The sequence below is a fragment of the Macrobrachium nipponense genome, chromosome 47, assembly GCF_015104395.2.
Source record: "Macrobrachium nipponense isolate FS-2020 chromosome 47, ASM1510439v2, whole genome shotgun sequence".
Classification (NCBI taxonomy): Eukaryota; Metazoa; Arthropoda; class Malacostraca; order Decapoda; family Palaemonidae; genus Macrobrachium; species Macrobrachium nipponense.
In genome coordinates, this window is record NC_087222.1 from 34,965,297 (window position 1) to 34,980,102 (window position 14,806).

A 14,806-nucleotide genomic window follows, 5' to 3' on the forward strand; every position below is an offset into this window, starting at 1 on the left:
AAGGATGCGTATTTCCAAATACCCATTCATCAGTCCTCCAGAAAGTACCTCCGCTTCATCCTCGACGGGACGGTGTACCAGTTCAGGGCACTTTGCTTCGGTCTCTCAACCGCCCCACAGGTGTTCACGCGAGTGTTCACTCTGGTGTCTGTTTGGGCCCATTCGCAACGGGATACGTCTGATGAGGTATCTCGACGATTGGTTAGTCCTGGCGAGCTCCCGCTCGCAGTTGCTACAGGACAGGGATCGACTGCTCGAGTTCTGTCACGATCTGGGGATCGTGGTGAACTTCGAGAAGTCCGATCTCGAGCCCAGCAGAGGATGAAGTACCTGGGTATGCTGATCGACACGGTAGCAGGGCGAGTCTTCCCCGCAGACTCGCGGATCAGCAGATTCAGGGAGGCAGCCAACCAGTTCCTGTCTCGGAGGAACAGGTAGCTCAGCGATGGCAAGTCGTGATCGGAACACCTGTCGTCACTCGAGAAGTTAGTCCCTCACGGGCGTCTTCACCTGCGTCTCTTCAGTGGAGACTAAAGGAGAGTTGGTCGCAGGCGACGGATCCCCCAAGCTTTCCAGTGTCACTGACACAGGAGGTGAGGGCAGGACCTAGCCTGGTGGCTGGACGACAGGAACCTCTTAAGAGGTAGTGCCTCTCCGCACTCCCCCCCCGGACATGCAACTGTTCTCAGACGCATCGACCGACGGGATGGGGCGCACACCTGGAGGAGTTGCTGACTTCAGGAATGTGGGAGGGAGGAAACGACAAGCACCTTCACATCATTGGTTTACTGGAACTCAAAGGCAGCGTTTCTCGCTCTCCAAGAGTTTTCAGGACCCGCTTGATGGGACACTCAGTGGTGTTGAATGTGCGACAACACCACGGTGGTGGCTTACGTCAACAAACAGGGGGGCCTAGTGTCTCTCCCGTTGTACCAGTTGACTCGGCAGGTGCACGAGTGGGCTCAGGCACACTCAATAGAGCTGTCGGCACGCTACATTCCAGGGAAGAGGAATGTAGTAGCAGACACGCTCAGCCGTCGGGATCAGGTGATAGGGACCGAATGGTCCTCTACACCAGACGTGGCGGAAAGGCTCTTCGACCTGTGGGGGCGACCAGTCGTGGATCTGTTCGCCACCCGGCGGCACAACAGGAAGCTCCAGGTGTTCTTCTCGGCCGTGCCGGACCATGGGCAGCTGCAGAGGACGCTCTTCAACACCCGTGGGACAACCTCTTCGCCTATGCCTTTCCCCCGTTCAGCCTGATTCGCAAGGTGATCAGTCGAGCACTGGTCACCCCGAATCTCAGGATGATCCTGGTGGCTCCCAAATGGCCACAGGCCATTTGGTATCCGGACCTGCTGGCTCTTCTCGCAGGAGAACCGAGAGAGATTCCCCCTTGGCACAACCTTCTCGCCCAGCCACACGTCGAGCGGTACCACCGAGCAGTCCAGTCCCTACGTCTTCACGGCTGGCTGTTATCCACCATCTCTTGCGAACGAGAGACTTTTTCTCGTAGCGCAGCAACAGAGATGGCTGGAAACGTCCGTCAGTCCTCTGCAGCTGTGTACCAGGGGAAGTGGGCCGTCTTCTGTGGTTGGTGTCGTAGACGGGGTGCTATCTCCTCTCAGAGCCACTCTTCAGCAGGTAGCGGATTTCCTCGTTTTTTCTTCGCCGAGAGAAGCTCCTCTCAGTCCCCACAGTCAAAGGATACAGAGCCGCCTTGGCGCTCGTCCTGAAACTGAGTGGGTTGGACATCTCGAACTCGTTCGAGATCTCCTTGCTTATGAGAAGCTTCGAAAGGTCTTGCCCACCCAGGGAACTCAGGCACCCCCTGCGTGGGACGTGACTCTCGTCCTTAGGAGTCTGACTCGAACACCGTTCGAGCCATTCCGGGAGTCGTCAGACAGGGATCTGACCCCTCAAGACCCCCCTTCTTTTGCTGGGACCTGGCATCGGCGAAGAGAGTATGGGGAACTTCATGGTCTTTCCTAGATGTACGACACTCCAGGGGATGGGGATCCGTGACGCTCGATTTCGTCCCGAACTTCGTTGCGAAGACTCAGAAACCGTCGGTCCCTGACGACAGGTTCGAGTCATTCACGATTCCCTCCCTATTGGACTTCACCGATAATGATGCGGATGAGATGCTGCTTTGTCCTGTGAGGGGCGCTACCGCGCTATCTGAAGAGAACTCGACACCTCAGGCCTGAGTGTCGACGCCTCTTCGTTAGCACCGGGGTCACCAAGAAAGAAGTTATCCAAGAACACTCTTTCATTCTGGCTGCGTGAGGTCATCAGGAGGGCGTATGAGGCTGATGGTAGTGACGACATCCGTACGTCCCGTCCGAGAGCTCACGAAGTCAGAAGTATTGCCCCTCGTTGGCGTTTCGTAAGAACTTCTCCGTGGCGCAGGTCCTGAAGGCAGGGGTCTGGTCTAACCAGACTACCTTTACGTCCTTCTATTCCTTCGGGATATTGCCCACAGGTCCTTGGTATACCTTTTTCCTTGGGACCCGTGGTGGCTGCTCAACAAGTTTGTGTAGCTAACCCAGACCCTCGCAGGCTGAACAGCATCGATCCTGGTGTGACTGTGTGGATGGATGTGTGAGTGAGTGAGTGACTGGCTCTCTCTTCCCATCTTTTCCTCCTCCTCTACCTGTGGGCAGAGGGCCACGGTCGTCACTACGCTGGATGAGGACGAGATGCAGGTGAGCTATATACAGAAGCCCCCATCCTATCCTTTCACTGGGATGGAGCAGAATATCCACCACTTCCTTCTACAAGGGGGGGAAGTGGATGCCTACAAGAGTCAAACCCATGACTTTATATTGCTCCTGTACAGGAACAAGTTCTTACATTGCTGGTACGAAGAGATACGCATGCCTCTCTCTTAGTACTCGGTCCAGAGGTCTGACCATTGATCCTGCGGTGCACACCCCGATCAATCGGACAGAGGCTTGGATCCCTCCCTCGCTCTTACGACCAGGGAGGCTTCCAAGGTTGGGCGAACACCAGTCTGTTCACAAAAGACTCAGATTCCTCCCACCAAGAAAGTGAGTCTTCCTATTGTAAAAGGACCGAAGGTTTTGTATGCGTGTCGGAACAAATGACAATTTGTCTAAAATTGCATTTTTCCCTAACTATACAACCTGAGGTCCTTTTTACACATAGCCCCACCTCATGCCACCCCTCACTCTGCAGTTTTTTGCTTGGGCCAAAAGCAAAAGTGATTTGTTTACCTCCCAGTCGCGCGCTGCGCGCCTGTTCGGACAAGCAGTTAACTACCGAACCCCTTGTTCGAAAAGCTTACGACCTATCCAGCTGCCGCTAGTACCTTCCTATTGTAAAAGGACCTCAGGTTTGTTATAGTTAGGAAAATGCAATTTTAGACAAATTGTCATTTTGGGGTCTTCCTTCCATTCGGGGTGGGGCATGTCTCCCCCCCCGTGCGTGAGGGAACCCCTCTTACTAATCTGTCTGTGCTACCGCAGGTGCTACAGCGTGGGAGACGACCTTGGACAGGTATGGACCACTGCGGCTGCAGGGCGTGCCTAGCATCCACGATCTGCTGCAGAGTCTAGCGAGGTCTGGGGCGGTGACCTTGGAGTGGTCTCCACTACAACCTTCACGGCCGCTTATGCTGCTTCCCCCCCGCTGGTCTACACTCCCCATGCTGTGTCGGTGACGCCGTCTGCCGCTCTAGGGCCGGTCGCCGATGTACCGAGGAGGGTATGCCGCCGCCGCCTGTGTTTTCTTCGTGTTGCCTGCCCCACGACTTCCGCTGTTCCAGCAGCTCGCCCCTGGACCGGCCGCCAGTACCACGCTGGCTGCCGATGATTTCTACGAGGCGATGGCTGGGCCTGCCGTAACCTGTCGCTGATGTGGTTCCCGCTACTGGCTTGGCTGTCCCTTCTGTGTTTACCTCTGCCGCTGTTCCTGTCGCTCCTGGTTCCTGCGCCTGTCCATGCTGGTCCTGCCCATGGTGTGTCTTCCCCGCCCCAGTCCCAGGTCCTTCCGGACAGGTGCAGTCGGGCCGTGTTGCTTCGGCAATAGGCCCGACTCCGGCCTGGATGGAGGACCTGACGACTGTCCTGCGTGAGCTGACGAAGAAGAGGAAGGTGTCATCTTCGTCTGTTGCTGCCTCTTCCCCTTCGACTTCTAAGGCCCATAAGCCGAAGAAGAAGAAGGCTGCCTCCCCCCCCTAAGAAGTCTCCTTCGGGAACTTCTAAGGGCCCGTCCCACCTCGGTGGGACGGGGGGTCCTGGGGGGGTCCCTCTGCTGGTCCTCCTGCTCCTTCGGGAGCGGGGCCCGTCTCCCCTTCCGTAAGGAAGAGATGACGGGGACCAGAGGAGTATCGGTTAGCTCTGGTACTTCCTCGCCTGGTGCTAGCGGCGATGCCGCTACGCCAGGTTCCGGCTCGGTCTCTCGTTCGCGGGAGATCCCGAGTGTACGCTCTCCCTCGGGAGACCGTGCAGCCAAAGTTTCGGCGCCAGAGTTCGCTCGGCGCCAAGACCACGGCAACGGAGCAGAGCTGGCGAGAAACCGCTCAGGTGCTCCTCGCCAGGCCAGCGGCCGCTCTCCGCAGCGACCAGCTGGTAACCGGGTTTTGTTATTCCCCTCTGAAGCCCTAAGAGCTCCCTTCAGGGGAACTTCGCAAGGGCCTCGTCACACATTCCGGTGTGACGGGGGGGTTCTTCTGCTGGTCCTCCTGTTCCTTCGGGAACGGGGCCCGTCTCCCCTTCTGAGAAGAAGAAGAAGACGGGGACCAAGGGTGTGCCTGGCTACCGCTGTACACCCTGCCTGGTCTTGGCAGCTCTGCTGCTAAGCCAGGTACCGGCTCGGTTTCTCGACTCCGCGAGAAGTTCCGAGTGTACGATCTCCCTTTTCGGGTGACGTGCAGCCAAAGTAAGACGCCTGAGTTCGCTCAGCGTCATGACCGAGGCACGGAGCAGAAGACTGTCGAGAGCCGCTCAGGTGACTCTCGCCAGGCCAGCGGCCGCTCTCGCAGCGACCAGCCGGTACCTCAGGGTGACGTGACGGTCCTCTGACCGGCCACTGGTTTAAGGCTGGGAAGAGGTCCCCCAGGTCCCCTCGACCGCACGGTACCAGCGGTTTGACGTGCCCGCGAGGACGCTCACCGTCTCACGGCGAAAGCGAGCTCTGCAGGTCACCTAAACTGACCGCCGCTACCCACAGGGACCGGGCGAATACGGTGACCAGCAGCAGCTCGTCTGACGCACGGGACCGGGGTCGACGTGCTCAGTCGAGCCGCGCTCGCCACACAGGTGAGCGTCACGGCCAGGCCTGCAGATCGATCCCCACCGCGGGTTGGTGATCGGCTGCAGCCCCCCACGTACGCTGGTCCTGCCAGCGAGCGGGGGGGAGCGTCAGGTCTGTCTCTCCACTACCTTCAACTTCCTCCGGGCTACACCGGGAAGAGCGAGGTAGCTAGGAGTGATCGTGAGAGGTGCGCCGCTCACGATCCCGTCACGACGCCGCACGTGCTACGTATGGTCTTAGGACCAACCAGGACGTACGCGCAAGTGATTGGAGGCGACCGTCAGGGGGAGAGGGGGTAGCGTCAGTTCTGTCTCTCCGATACCTTCAACTTCCTCGGCATACGCCAGGAAGAGCGAGGTATATAGGAGTGATCGTGAGAGATGCGCCGCTCACGATCCCGTCACGACGCCGCACGTGCCAGGTTGGTCTTAGGACCAACCAGGACGTACGCGCAAGTGATTGGAGGCAACCGTCAGGGATCTGTTGCTGGTCCTTCTTCTGAAGGAGGAGGGTCCTGGGAGCTGCTCTTGTTGGAGGGACTGGACGGTCCCTACTCCTCAAGACGCTGTAACTTCCGAGATTCAGAGTAACTTTACCACCCAGGTTATTGCACTGATTCGTCAGCACAACGACCGGGGGGAAGGATCGCCGCTCCCACCAGCAGAGCCCATGTCTCTGCTCGAGTCGTTTTGGGGCCCGAGAGGGAAACCCAAACCGACGGTGGGTATGCCGCGATCGGAGCTTGCCGATTCTGTATTGAAACCAGAGTCTCTCGTCTCCGGACAAGAAGGCTCTCTCAGTTCTGGCCGTCGCGATCAAGCTACTTCCACCTCCTCTACTGCGACAGCGGCGTTTCTACGTGTCTTCGGACACCGTATTTAAATACTCCTTCGGGTCCTCCTGAGAGGTTTCGACCTCGACGAGGACCTGGAATTGAGTCGAGGACGGTATCGGGCTCTCTCCTGTCAGGTGTCGATCAGCCCCACCAGACGACGTCACAGTGGCGGCAGACCCTTACCTACAGTGAGAGTTCGTAACCCTCCTCGGGGGGGAAAACGTTTTCTCCTGACGATACGTTTTCCCAGACTCTGAGAGGCCATCGCCGCAAGGCGATGGCTGCTCCTACTCTTCTCCAACTGCTAGTTCCACTGGGGAAGGCGAGCGAGTATCCAATTCCTCCCCATTCCCTCTCTCCTTACGGCTACGAGGGAAAGGGGAAGGATCCTACAGAGATTTCTCTGTAGGATCCCACGTTGGGGACTGCGCTACCAGGGGGGACCTTCGGTTCCTACCTGACGTAAGCCCCGGTCGTTGAGGAGGGATCCTGCCCATTCTCGATTTCTACGGGAATCGAGAGGACCACCAGCCGATATCGTTTGACGAATTCGGTGGGGGTTTTCGCAGACTGCTTAGAATTTCTACGGAATTTTCTAGCGCATTCAGAGTGTTAGAGTTTCTTACGATCTCCAAACACTTAGGCGAGACCACGGTCCAAAGTGAGCGAGACGAGAATCCCCGATATGTTACACATAATCGGGAACCTCGCCTATGCTCGAATTCCTGGAATTTCTAGCATTAGGAAGAAGACTTGCTGCTGAAAGAAGACTATCTCACAGTAGGCGACCAACCTGGAATAGAGAAGAACGGACGGGAATATACCAGTTTGCTTGGAACTCATCGTCTTAGTATTCTGTTCACCATTGAAGCTTTCCTTCGAGGAAGACTTCTCCTTCACTCTCTTTAATAGAGAACGAAGGTGGTCGATCTCCAATCCTTATTTTGTTTTCTTGAAGGAAAGAATTTAGGAGGTGGAGATCGTTGTTCAGAATCCTACAAATATACTACGTATATTAACCTCGCGACATGATTCTGCTAAGCAGTTGAATGGTCCGAGGGGTAGGCGCATATCCTGGTTATTCTACGGATTGCGACTTAGACGAAAAGTATTCTAATTGCACTGCAACCCCCGGGTGCCTGCAACCTCCCAGGAGTTTCCAGTTTCAATTTTTATATACTTATGGTTTGTCACAACAACACCATTTAAGCTTTTATATTTACCGAAATTCGTTTCGCTTAAATATAATTGCTCGAGCATATCTTTTTATGCTCGGTGGTTCTAGCCGAACGCATTCCTTCGTGGAAAGGATTACTTGGCAACTCAGGATGACGAGTCAGCGACAGCTACTGCGTATTGAATTGCCCGAGGCATTTCAGTATCAGCTGCCGCTTTTGAGATAGTACGGTTGTTTATGTCTTTCTCACCTGCTTTGATTGAATAACAACCGTATCTCCTGCCCAACAATCACGGACTTAAGTCTCTGATTAACGGGGACGGGATCCTCCGCATACATGAATGACCATCTACTGCTGAGAGACGCTAGTATTCATCGTCTTCGGTATTGCGAGAATTTTAAACAGAGATATCTATTCGACTCTCATCTTTCTGTTTACCGCACGGTAAAAGAATTCTGTAATAGTCTCTTGCTGCATCGTATCCCGATAATGCGAATGATTTTTGCGGAATCTGAGTTGTCCTCAAAATATCTTGTATTCGGAGGTGTACAATTGTTCATTGTTCACCCCGGATTAGCAGATGTATTGAAAGACATCGCCTACTCCCACACCTGCCAGCTCTACTTCCAAACGTTCAGCCCATGAGAAGCAGTTCTTCAAGCGGCTCTCCCCTGTGTTTCATTACTGAAGAACGCCCCGCTTTCATTGCACAACGGACAGCAATGAAATGGCGGTTAGCGTTTTCAGTCATTGGTAAGCACAGGTTTAGAATCTTGAGATTCCTTCTCTCGATTCAGCTGGAAGACGTAGGTTGCATTCATTGCCTACCTTCGTCTTCAACGTCACATAGTGTTGTTTCTCCTTAAGCTGAGATTCAACGTCTATGAGATTTTCTTGCCATCAGGGACCTCGGTCTTTTGAAGGCAATTGACTTTCGCCTTTTGAGCTTATGCATTAAGAGAATCATCGCCGCGCCGTCCGGCATCGGTGACTAACAAATATTTTATTTGTTTGGTCTCTCAGCATAACTCTTAAAGGGCGAAGGTCACGTGACTTACCCGGATGCTTGGACAACTTGCCGCTACTGATTCCGAACCAGTCAGTCGGCAGCTGTCAGAGCGCCCGAGTCAGTTACGAACTATGCTGTGGACTTAGTTCGGTTGTTCCAGAGCAATCATTACTTCGTCTTAATAGCTTGTCAGTATGAGTACTGTACATAACCAAAGTCGAGAAGAGGGATAGGTCATACGACTATTCCCTTCTTTTCGTCTTAGGTAACTGCATGACTTCTCTTGAGAAGTCAAGCACAAAGGGATGGGGATTTGTGACGCTCGATTTCGTACCGATCTTCGTAGCGAAGACTCAGAACCCTTCGGTAACTGACGATTGGTTCGAGTCCTTCACAATACCCTCCCTAATGGACGTCACCGCCTCCGATACGAAGGCTATGCTGCTTTGTCCTGTGAAGGTGCGACGGAGCTGTCTGAAGAAACTCGACACCCAGGATGAGTGCGGACGCCTCTTCATCATTCTCTCGCGTTCCGCAAGAACTTCTCCGTGGCGCAGGTAATGAGGCAGCGCCTGGTCCAACCGGACCGCATGCACCTCCTTCTACCTTCAGGATATTGCCCACAGTTCCTTGGATCTTTTTCCTTGGGAACCGTGGTGGTTGCTCAACACGTTGTGTAGTTAACCCAGACCCTCGCAGGCTGAACAGCATCGAGTCCTGGTGTGACCGTAAGAATGGATGAGGAATGAGAGTGTGACTGGCTCCTCTTCCCATCTTTTTCTTCCCTCTACCTTTGGGTAGAGGGACACGGTCGTCACCCTCTGGGTAAGGACGAGATGCAGGTGAGCTACTCAATAGAGCACCATCCTATCCCTTTCAGTAGGGATAGGAGTAAATATCCACCACTTCCTCCAACAATGGGGAGGAAGTGGATGCCAAATTGAGACAAACCCATCATTTTATGATTGTCTCTTGCAAACAGGAACAAGTTCTTGCTTGCTGGTACGAAGAGATACGCTTGCCTCTCTCTTAGTACTTGGCCCAGAGGTCTGACCATTGATCCTGCGGTGCACACCCCGATCAATCGGACAGAGGTTTGGATCCCTCCCTTGCTCTTACGACCAGGGAGGCACTCCAGGGTTGGACGAACACCAGTCTGTTCACCAAAAAGACTCAGATTCCTCCCACCAAGAAGTGAGTCTTCCTATTGTTTAAAGGACCGAGGTTTGTATTACGTATCGGAAACAAATGACAATTTGTCGAAAATTGCATTTTTCCTAACTATACAAACCTGAGGTCCTTTACATATAGTCCCACCTCATGCCACCCCTCACTCTGCAACTTTTTGCATGGGCCTAAAGCAAAAGTGATTCTTCACCTCTCGGGCGCGCGGGCGCGCGCACGATTGGACAAGCAGTTAACTACCGTTCTCCCCTTGTTCGAAGCTTACGACCGTCCCAGCTGCCGCTAGTTACCTTCCTATTGTTAAAGGACCTCAGGTTTGTATAGTTAGGAAAAATGCAATTTTCGACAAATTGTCATTTTGCCTTGCGTTATTTTATTTCTGGTTGGTTCAAGTCATATACGCTTGCTGTAGTTACCTCTTCGGATGGCAACCGAGAGGTCTATGGTCCATTTTAAGGACATTTAATCGTTACTCCCTGCAGCCTTCCAGGAGTTTCCGATTTATCTTTTACCGTTGTATGGTAGTGTTCTGACGACACAAACGCATCTGTATATTTAGCGTTTTCTGTTTCGCTTAAATATACCAGCTTGAGAGTCTCTTTATGCAAAAAATAACGGACCTTTTTCTTCATAGAATAGGGTAGCTGGCAACCCAGGCATAAAGTTAAGAGACGACGATGACGGACGATCGTAAGCTGCTGCTGTCACTGTCCTCTGACCCTCCTCCTCCTCCAGTCCAACGAGCCAGTACCAACTCGTTCGCTGTCGTTCGCTGTAGGTTAAGTCTCTCTCTCCTGCGGGATTGACTGACTAACCGTATCTCTGTGCTGGCAGTTACGTCTCTCTCTCTCCTGCGGGATTGACTGACGAACTGTATCTCTGCCCTACAATCACGGACTTTAGCCTAAGATTGAGGGGATTTCTTACATGAATGAATAAACATTGCATTCGTTTGGCCTTAATATGTTCTACAGAGATATCTTACTCCTTTCGGTGCTCGTTACCGCACGGTATAGGACTACGAGTCTACCACAAACATTGCACTATTATGCTCTCTTGCTTAGGCAAAGCGCAGCCTTATTAGGGAAGTAAACATACTGTGTGAGGGAAATGGATGAGCTTGCTGGGGACCATTTCCTTCCTAAAGCAAGTTTGTTTTCCCTGAATAGACTGCAATTCAGACTCTACGTTTTTTCCTACCGGGAAACTGAAATTTGATTAAAGATCTAGGAATGATTCTGAAACATCTCTCGGTGCGTTTAAGTATCTCTTGAGGTGATAGAAAGAAAGGTGCGGACATCTGGAGAGGGTTTCAGATGTCCTGGATCATAATCTGAAAGAAGTGGAAGCAATTTCAGTCGTCCCTCCAGTCCTCGAAACGAGTTTTTGGAACCATGGTCCATATCAACTCTGATCTTCCACAGCTCTCTCATATCTTAGGAAGTATCTTCTCTCGGTCCCAGTTCGGTTTACGAGAAAGAGCCTATTATAACAACAGGCGTAGAATGGAACGATCCTCTAGAGGTTCGTTACAGGATTGCAAAAGTCCGTTCGAATCGTCTCGATCGAAGGCAGCAACTACTGACTTCCGAGTGGAATCTTTCTTTAGAAGTATGTTGAGAGTTGTGGAGACTTTAGGGACGTCCTTTCATTCATCTCTTCGCTAGGTTGAGGACGAAGAGGCTTCTTCTTCTCTGCTCCCTTTTTCTCGATCCGGGAGCGGTAACATTAAACGCCATCCTATGATATTGAACGGGGATGGATGTTTAGTCTCTTTTCCCCTTTTTCAATCACTTAGGAAATGTAATAAGATGATTTATATCATCACAGGGAGCGACAATGACGCTAATCGCCCCCCATGTTGGCCTTCAAGACCTAGAATTCACAGAGGTCCACGTCCTTCCAAGGACCTTTTCCTAGAGAGAGTCGGTCTCCTTTAACACGAAAGGTACCTATAACCTCTCCGCTCTGAGTCTGACTACGTTCAGACTATCGAGATGTTGACAGCATAAGATTGCAGTCTTCCCTTTCCGTTTGAAGAATGGGATAAGCTGGCAGTCACAACTATTAAAGAATACGCAAATATGTTGTTGACGGCCTTTGGGCTCAGAGATTTGCTTCTGTCAAACAACAAAGCCCTTCACGATCTTTGAGTTCTGTGAAATCTCGAAACTCGCTCACCATCTACTTTTTGTCTCACCTGTTTTTCTCGGAGTCAGACACTCGTGCGAGATCAGGAGACATATAGTAGCCCTGAGTTTCTTGTTGACGAGTCGGTTGCGTTTATACACCCCCGATGATCGTTTAACATGAGACCAGGTTGGACTGTCAGGCATTCGTCCTTCGGGACTGAATCGCCTTTTTGCTCCTCGCTCCTTTCTCCAATGGCACCAGAAGCTCGAGTCAGGAGTGGCTCAGGAGTTGATTCGCTCAACGACGTTGGGTTGCGTTTGATACACCCCCAAGGTTTGCTTAGCTTGAATCGCCCAGGCAGTCCAAACACTCATCCTTCAGCGAAGAATAGTGCCTTTATGGTCTTCAGGGTACAGCCTTGCTGTCCTTGATTCGTCTGACTGGTCAACTGGTCGGTCACCTGACGTTAGTACAGACGGACTGACTGTGCATGTCCAGATCGAAGCTTTCAATATGGAACTTAGACATAGTCTGAAGTTCTTGATGTCAAAGCATTCGAACATCTCCTACCTGTTAACTTCTTGCATGTGATCAGGAAGGCATTTTTCTAACCACCCTAGATACGACAAAGAGGGTTAGTGAGATTTTAAGCCATCGTCACAAGTTTTTGCTTTAGAGAACACAAGGCGGTGTGCTCTCTAAGCTTTTTCATTATGGGCCTAAGAATGGAAACCCGTTTTGTCCTTGGGCCAGGAGCTTGGAAGCAAGGATGGCACAAGTTAGTGGGCAGGAGCCAGAGAGAGTCCTGTGCCCTGTCAGGTCTCTCAAGTTTTATCTACATAAAACTCAAGAAAGTCGAAGTCGTACGGACAATCTGCAGTGTTCCGAAAAGACCAGACTTGCCCATATCGAAGAACACCCTGGCTTTATTGTTAAGGAGGTCTTTCAAAAAAGCTCCTTCTTTTGTGTTTGCACAAAGATTTGAAATCTTTTGATTTGAATGCTCACGAGGTGAGGGCGCGGCCTCGGAAGCATTTCAACAGAGCATGGCACTCAGCAACATCCTGAGTACCATGTTTTAGCGAAGCAACTCTGTGTTCAATTCACACTCCCTGCGAGATGTGAAGATGGCATATGAGTATCTGCTGCTCGCTAGGGCCATACGTGTCTGCAGACACAATCTTGGGGGCAAGAAGTACCACTCATCCTATCCTGTAGAAAATGGTTAGGAAGAGCTCTTAATTTAGTAGTTGAGTCGCCGACAACGGTGACTTCTTAACTCTTAAGCCTTAGTTAACACACCTTAACTTTGGCTAGTGGGGGTCAGGTGGTGATATATATATATATTTATTTTACTTCTTAGCCCTCATGATATGGTCAATGTGGTCTAGTCACGTCGTGGTCTCGCCCCTGTTGACAGATCATCTGGAGTGCACCAGCTATATAGGTCTCTACCTCGCTGGCAACTCTAGTAGCACAAGCAGACTTACGCGGCAGTAACCACGAAGTCAGCTATGCTAACAGGTAAGGAATCAAGATATCAATTATCTGCATATATAGTTTCCTAAAATCTTCTATTCTGTCTACTCCCACCACCAAAGGTGGGATTCAGCTATATATATATCTGACCAGTAAGTTCATGAACAAATGATATTGTAATGATACAATTAAGTTTGTTCATACTTACCTGGCAGATATATATAATCAAGTACCCACCCACCTCCCCTCAGGAGACAATGGAAATAAAAATTATGAATAGAAAATGGGAATGATTCCTGATACCCGCCTCCCAGCGGCGGGAATGGGTACTAACCACCTGACTCCCACTGCGTGTGTCGTAAGTGTTTAAATTTCTGTCGGATTCGGAAAAATACAGCTATATATATATCTGCCAGGTAAGTATGAACAAACTTAATTGTATCATTACAATATCATTTTTCCTGTACCACAAAGAGTTGGCAAGAAAAGATGGCTTTTTATCTATAGCTCCAGACAAACCGTTTACTTCATGACCTAAATATTAAGTCCCACAAATAACTAAGATTTTCCTATACTACAATGAATTGGCAAGGAAAGGTGGCCTTATATCTACAGCTCCTAACATATGGTTATCTCCTTTCAGCCCAGACACGGGTGTCACAGAGCTCACCGCCAAAGCAGTAGGTCGACTTGCCCTGGCATCTGGCACAGTCACTGCCGAGTACATTTATGTAGAAGATTTGGTGAAACGGTCATTCGAGTGGCTGCAGGGCGATCGGAATGAGGGGAGGAGACATGCTGCTGTAAGTTTTTGGTTTTTGTACTCCTCTTACTTAGCTGTCTAGCTCCTTCAACTGAAACTTCACATCAGTTTTCAGTTCTCCCACAATCACAAGGTTTTGGATTCTTAAAAATTAAGTAGGTGATCTTGTTAAGCTAATTGACAATGGAAAAGTGGACTGAATGGTACAGTACATTCTTATTATTGCCAAGGGCCTGTAAGTCTTAAAAGATTAGGTATGTGGTCATGTTTATTTAAAAATTTACAGTGGTAAAGTCTGCTAAATTACACACTATTCTTTCTGTTGCTGAACATATATGTCATAGTCTACACCTGGCTTCAAGAAGAGCTTGTCACACTGTGAACAAGTCAGCTGAACAATACAGTACCTATTCTTGTGATTCCTGAACGTGTATCCTAGTCTTCACCTGGTTTGAAAAAGCATTTGGCACCTGAATTCCAAATGGAACCCTTGACATGAATTAGAATCTATATACAGGTACCAAACTGCATTGCATACAAATAAATATAATGACTATATTTGTGGCAAAAATTGAAAAAGCCATGTCATTATGATCTTTTCATTTATTCTTGCTATTGCTGAACCTATGTCCTAGTCTTTCTCCGCCTGTGAAAAGAGTTTGTCTCCTTGATTCCAAATGCGCTCCCTTGACACAAGTAAGAGTCTGTATGCACGTACAAAACTTCATTCATTTGTTACGATCGAATGCAGTGAATGTGTGAATGTATTTATGACAAAACTAATAAAAGGCATCCTTATAATCTTTTCTTTGTTCATGAAACTTACCTGTCAGATATATATATAGCTGTATTTTCTGAAGTCCGACAGAATTTTAAAAACTTCCGACACACGCAGTGGTCGGCCAGGTGGTTAGTACCCATTCCCGCCGCTGGGAGGCGGGTAT

The 14,806-nt window shown here is 50.5% G+C and overlaps 1 protein-coding gene across 1 annotated transcript in view; it reads left to right on the top strand.

Moving 5' to 3' along the window:
• The window catches only part of LOC135204643 (serine/threonine-protein kinase mTOR-like), a 42,329-nt gene that overhangs the window by 10,948 nt on the left and 16,575 nt on the right, over positions 1–14,806 (top strand). The window contains 1 exon segment of the mRNA XM_064234791.1: positions 13,743–13,902. Coding sequence (XP_064090861.1) covers positions 13,743–13,902 — 160 coding nt within the window.